Source organism: Colobus angolensis, unplaced genomic scaffold (genome assembly GCF_000951035.1).
Source record: "Colobus angolensis palliatus isolate OR3802 unplaced genomic scaffold, Cang.pa_1.0 Scaffold203, whole genome shotgun sequence".
In the NCBI taxonomy this organism is placed as follows: domain Eukaryota; kingdom Metazoa; phylum Chordata; class Mammalia; order Primates; family Cercopithecidae; genus Colobus; species Colobus angolensis.
Window position 1 is genome coordinate 3,262,601 of NW_012115189.1, and position 6,436 is coordinate 3,269,036.

Sequence of the window (6,436 nt, forward strand, 5' to 3'; positions counted from 1 at the left end):
AAGAATGTATCTTTTGAATGTCTGATCTCTATATAAATTCTACTTTTTGGAACGTCAGAATTTTGTAGTATGAACTAATATCCACCAGGAATTGGCCCAAGTTTAAACAGAAGACACAAAAGAGACATAGGTGTCAAACAGCTTAAGTCTGCTCTATGCAATTATACAGTCATAGTTACTTTTTACAGGAAAGTGCTTTAAAGTCAAAAATATTTGTGTAAAAGGTATTAATAGTACTATCAATTCTATCCAAGTAGAAGTTTAAAAATTAGTTCCAGTTTACTAATTTCCCTTGAAAAGTACCCTTCTGCCACAATGTAAATAAAAAATGGTCCATAAAATGGTGACATTAGACAAATCATAATTTGTAGTGCAGGCCCTTTAAATGGAGACCAAATTTTTATTAATCCAAAGCTAGATAATTTATTTCTTCCATATACCCAAAGTAATATCAACTCGCATTTTCTGTATGCCTTAAAGAATTTTTATTTAACATAATGAGAGTTTAATAACTTATATTAAAGACTGCGTGGTGCTCTTTCTGTTGCTGTTCACCAACTGTTTTTATGACGGTAACTTCGAGATCTGGAATGTGACCGAAAATGAGAATGCTTTGCTGTTTGTACTTTAGTTTCAGAATTGGTATACCCTTTGGGAGATTTACACGGGGATCTTGCTATTGAGTCAGAATGTCTTCCATGTGATCTTGATTTTGTTCCTGAGCTAGTCTGCTTTTGAGGTGAACTTGACTGTGATTTTCCTATTGACTTGGACCTTTTTTGTAAGGACTTGGACCTTGACCGTCCTCTAGAGCCAAAATTCCTTCTTGGAGTTCTTGACTGCCTTGCTGAGGTAGACCGCCTTGGTAATGATTTGGAACGAGATTTAGACTGGCTATAAGAAAATCGCCTGTGTCGAGACCTGCAAACATCCATAATGTTAGAGCATATACTTCATACAAAATAAGAGATCAGGAAACAACACTTTCAGGAACTTACATACTTTACATAACATTAGTTATATTTTTACTAGATAAGCTTAAAAAAATTCTCATTTTATCATGCATGCTTTTGGTTCAAACATAAGTAACAAGTTTGTAATATTTGTTATACTAGAATACATAGCCAAAAATTTTTACTTTGCTAGACGTATCTTATAGGGATCAGTTCTGAAAAATGCACTGCATATGTAGTCTAGGTTATATAGCTCTTAAGAGGTACAAAAATCTGAAGAAAAAAAGATTAAAAAATCAATTACTTACAGTTCAAACAATGCTTATAAAAATAAAAATCTAGATGCAGGACTTTTGGGTCCTGCCATGACAGAACAGCTTGTATTAGAGTAATCTTCCCATATAAAACAGCCATATATATATATATACACACACATATATATATATTTTTGAGACGGAGTTTCGCTTTTGTTGCCCAGGCTAGAGTGCAATGGCACGATCGCACCTCCCCACAACCTCCGCCTCCCAGGTTTGAGCAATTCTCTCTCAGCCTCTGGAGTAGCTGGGATTACAGGCATGCGCCACCACGCCCAGCTAATTTTGTATTTTTAGTAGAGATGGGGGTCAGGCTGGTCTCAAACTCCTGACCTCAGGTGATCCCCCTGCCTTGGCCTCCTAAAGTGCTAGGATTACAGGTGTGAGCCACCACGCCTGGCCGAAAACAGCTGTATTGAAAAGCTACACAACACTTATAAAACAACTGTTCAAAGGCACTGGAGGATAATCAACACAAGCAGGAAGAACTTGAGGGATTACAAGCCTTGGCTGTTATCACTAAGACAATTTTTCATTAGCCGGGCATGGTGGCGGGCACCTGTTGTCCCAGCTACTTGGGATGCTGAAGCAGAATGGCAGAACCCGGGAGGCGGAGGTTGCAGTGAGCCGAGATCGCACCACTGCACTCCAGCCTGGGTGACAGAGCGAGACTCCGTCTCATAAATAAATAAATAAATACATAAATAAATAAAACCATTTTTCAAATGACAGCATGGAGGAGGTGAGCCCAACCAGAAAATGGCTTTTTGACTAAGCTGAAGAAAGTTAGAATTCAGGGCTACCAAAATGGGTGGGACATGAGAGGTAAAAACTCTAGAGATGAGAAATTCGAGATCAAAAAGTACCTCTAAAATTTGCCTACAAATTCTCCTTAAATCACTGGCCATCTTCTAAGTTGTGTGTGTATGGGAAGAGATTCCAAGGGGCCAGCAAAAAACTGGAATTCAGAAATTCAAGAAATGAGCTGAAATTTTTATCAGACACATGGTGCTGGGGAGAGAGATTACAGTCCAAACTCCCAAAAGGTCAATGAGGAACATTAGGCAACAACCCAGAAGGGCTACATTCTAGAGGCAAGGGCCATGCCCTAGGAATAAATACAAAGCCAAAACGAGCAGCTTTAACAATGCCCAAAACCAAGCCTTAAGATCAAAGTGATCCGCCAGTACTCTGCCTGCTAGAAAAAAAACAACTGTCTTTGGAGAATGATAATGTCATGCAGAGCCTCTACAATTTTTTGTCCATGTCCAACATGCTATTTTAAAAAATTATGAGGCATGTAAAAAAAAAACAGGCAAGAATAACTAAAAACTAAGGAAAATGAAAGGCAAAAGAATCATTCCCAAAGTGATTTGGATATTGGCATCATCAAACAGGAATTTAAAAAATTACTATGAATAATATGTTCAAGAAAATAAGAGGAAAAGACAAAACAGATAAAAAGATAGTTTCAGTGGAAAACTAGAATCTATAAAAAGAAACAAATAGACATTTAAAACTAAAAATATATGGTATCTGAAATTAAAAAGTCATTAGATGGTCTTAACAGCAATCTGGATTGGATACAGCAGAAGAAATAATGAACTAGGCTGGGTTCAGTGGCTCACACCTGTAATCCCACTTTGGGAGGCCAAGGCAAGAGGATCACCTGAGGTCAGGAGTTCAAGAGCAGCCTGACTAACATGGTGAAACCCCATCTCTACTAAAAATACAAAAATTAGCCGGCCGTGGTGGCGCATGCCTGTAATCCCAGCTACTTGGGAGGCTGAGGCAGGAGAATCACTTGAACCTGGGAGGCAGAAGTTGCAGTGAGCCGAGATCGCACCATTGCACTCCAACCTGGGCAACAAGAGAAAACCTCTAAGTCAAAGAAAAGAAAAGAAAAGAAAAGAAAAGAAATAGTTAACTAAAATATCATTAGAAAAACATCCTACTGAAATACAATGCGAGAAAAGGAATTTTAAGAAATCCATAGAAGAACACAACAGATGTATAGCATACAGTCACACAGGCAAGAGGAAAGACTGAATAAGGCAGAAGCAGTATTTGAAGATAATGGCATAGAATTTTACAAAACTAACAAAAAGCATTAACTCACAATTTCAAAAAGCTCAATAAACCCATGTAGACAAAGAAAACTACACTAGGCACATCACAGTGAAACTGATGAAAACCAAAGTCAAAGAAAAAATCTGAAAACTGGCAGGGTGCAGTGGCTCATGCCTGTAATCCCAGCACTTTGGGAGACTGAGGCGGACGGATCATCTGAGGTCAGGAGTTCCAGACCAGCCTGGCCAACATGCAGAAACTCCGCCTCTACTAAAAATACAAAAATTAGCTGGGTGTGGTAGTGGGAGGCTGAGGTAGGAGAATCGCTTGAATCTGGGAGGCAGAGGTTGCAGTGAGGCAAGATTGTGCCACTGCACTCCAGCCCGGGTGACAGAGTGACACTGTCTCAAAAAAAAAAAAAAAATCTGAAAACCTTGCCAGAGAATGAAAGACAAATTACCTTCAAAGGAGCAATCATAAGACTGACAACTGACTATGGATATCAGAAAAACAATGGAATGACATTTTTAAAGAGAAAAATAAAATCACTGCCAATATAGAATTCGATCCTCAGCAAAAATATTTCTCACAAACGAGTATTAAAGATGTTTTCAGACAAAAGCTGAGAGAATTCACTATCAGCAGATGTATACTACAAGAAATACTAAATATTCACTGCCCTGGTAACTTCCTGGTGAGCTGAAAGAGGAAAAAAAGAAATACTAAATATTCTTTAGACTGAAGAAAAATGATAGTAGATAGTAACATTGAACTAGATGAAGAAATTTAAAAAGCTTTCTTTGGAGAATGATAACACCATGCAGAGCCTCTTTAATTTTTTGTTTTGTTTGTTTCTGAGACAGAGCCTTCCTCTGTCACTCAAGCTGGAGTGCAGTGGGGCAAGCATGGCTCACTGCAACCTCTGTCTCCCGGGTTCAAGCGATTCTCCTGCCTCAACCTCCCAAGTAGCTGGAATTACAGGCACACGCCACCATACCTGGCCAATTTTTGTACTTTTTGCAGGGACGGGGTTTCGCCATGTTGGCCAGGCTTGTCTGACCTCAAGTGCTTCACCTGCCTCAGCCTCCCAAAGTGCTGTGATGACAGGCATGAGCCACTGCACCTGGCCTCTCTTGAATTTTTTATTATATATTTATACTGAAAATATACTGATGTAGAATATATTCTGTAATAAATTCACAGTCTTTTAGAAATTATTAAATTTCATTCATTTTGTAGACAGCTGTAGGAAGCAAAATGAAGAAAATGTCCTTGAAAAAAAATCCTAACATAGTACAAGAAGGATGCTATAATATATTTGGACTAAAGAAAAGGGAGTTGAGGAGCAATTTTAACATTGTTAGGAACATTTAGAGTTCTAACATACACATTCCTTGATATAAAGTTAACAAAGATTTACGGAATACCTTTTTTTACATTCATTCATTCATTCATTCATTCATTCATTTATTGTGAGACACAGCCTTCCTCTCTTGCCCAGGTTGGAGTGTGGTGATGCAATCATGGCTCACTGCAGCCTTGACCTACTGGGCTCAAGGAGTCCTCACACCTCAGTCCACCTTCTCTCTCCCTCCCTCCCAGTAGCTGGAACAGGTGTGTGCCACCACACCCGGCTAATTTTTTTTAGTTTTAGTTTTGTAGACATGGGGGTCTCATTATGTTGCCCAGGCTGGTCTCTTGAATTCCTGGACTCAAGTGATCTTACCCTGGCCTCCCAGAGTGCTGGGATGACAGGTGTGAGCCACTGCACCTGGCCATAATACAATTTTTAAAATGAGAAAAACTGGGGTCAGGGAGGTTAAGCAATGGTCTGATAACAAGTACAAAGCAGAATAGCATTGTCCTGAAAGATGTGGTCCTTCTATCCCTGATACTCGATAATGACTTGAGACAGTCAGGTATTATACTTTACTTCCACCAGAAGGCAGAAAATGATGTGAATATCCACCTTATTTAAATCGAGCAAGAGAAAAAAAACTGGTTCACTAAGACTGTAATGCATTTAGAAAAATCAATTTAAATTATTTATTTATTTATTTATTTTTTTGAGACAGAGTCTTGCTTTGTCACCCAGGCTGGAGAGCAGTGGCACAATCTCAGCTCACTGAAACCTCCGCCTCCCAGGTTCAAGCGATTCTCCTGCCTCAGCCTCCCAAGTAGCTGGGATTACAGGCGTATGCCACCACACGCAGCGTAGACACAGGGTTTTGCCATGTTGGCCAGACTAGTCTCGAACTCCTGACCTCAGGTGATCTGCCTGCCGTGGCCTCCCAAAGTGCTGGGATTACAGGCATGAGCCACTGTGCCGACCCTGAATTTTTAGTAGAGAGAGGATTTCACCATATTGCTCAGGATGGTCTTGAACTCCTGACCTCAAGTAATCCACCCGCCTTGGCCTCCCAAAGTGCTAGGATTCAGGCATGAGCCACCATGCCCGGTTCATATAATTAATTTCTGTTGTGATAAACTGCCTAGCAAAATAAATAACTTGAAAATACCTTTTCCCCTCCCCCCAAATTACTATTTAATATGTCTTCTTCAAAATATCTTTTCCCCTCCCCCAAAATTACTATTTAATATGTCTTCTTCAATACTTGGAATTTATTCTTGATAACTTATCTTTTATAAGTACATTGATTTACATTAACTTTAGTCAACCACCTTTCACAAGGGATTTTATTACATTTCTTTTTTTTTTTTTTTGTAGAGATGGGATCTCACCATGCTGGCCAGGCTAGTCTCAAACTCCTGGCCTCAAGTGATGCTCTCACCTCAGCCTCCCAAAGTGCTGAGAATACTGCACCTGTACGTTTTATTCTATTTCTTCCACATTTAAACATTTTTAAAGTTAAAGACTACAAACTGTTGGGCACATTTAGGAAAATTTTATTTATCTAAAACTCATCACCTTTTTTTTTTTTTGAGACACAGTCTCGCTCTGTTGCTCAGGCTGGAGTGCAGTGGTGTGATCTTGGCTCACTGCAACCTCCGCCTCCCAGGTTCAAGCGATTCTCCTGCCTCAGCCTCCCAAGTAGCTGGGATTACAGGCGTATGCCACCACACGCAGCGTAGACACAG

At 39.7% G+C, this 6,436-nt stretch overlaps 1 protein-coding gene across 1 annotated transcript in view; it reads right to left on the reverse strand.

Annotated features, from left to right (window-relative positions):
* Window positions 1-469: 469 nt before the first annotated feature.
* Window positions 470-6,436, reverse strand: part of SRSF12 (serine/arginine-rich splicing factor 12) — a 38,331-nt gene continuing 32,364 nt past the window's right edge. The window contains exon 5 of the mRNA XM_011941953.1: window positions 470-921. Within this exon, the coding sequence (XP_011797343.1) occupies window positions 552-921 (370 nt within the window). The 3' untranslated portion in view covers window positions 470-551. The remainder of the gene's footprint in view (window positions 922-6,436) is intronic.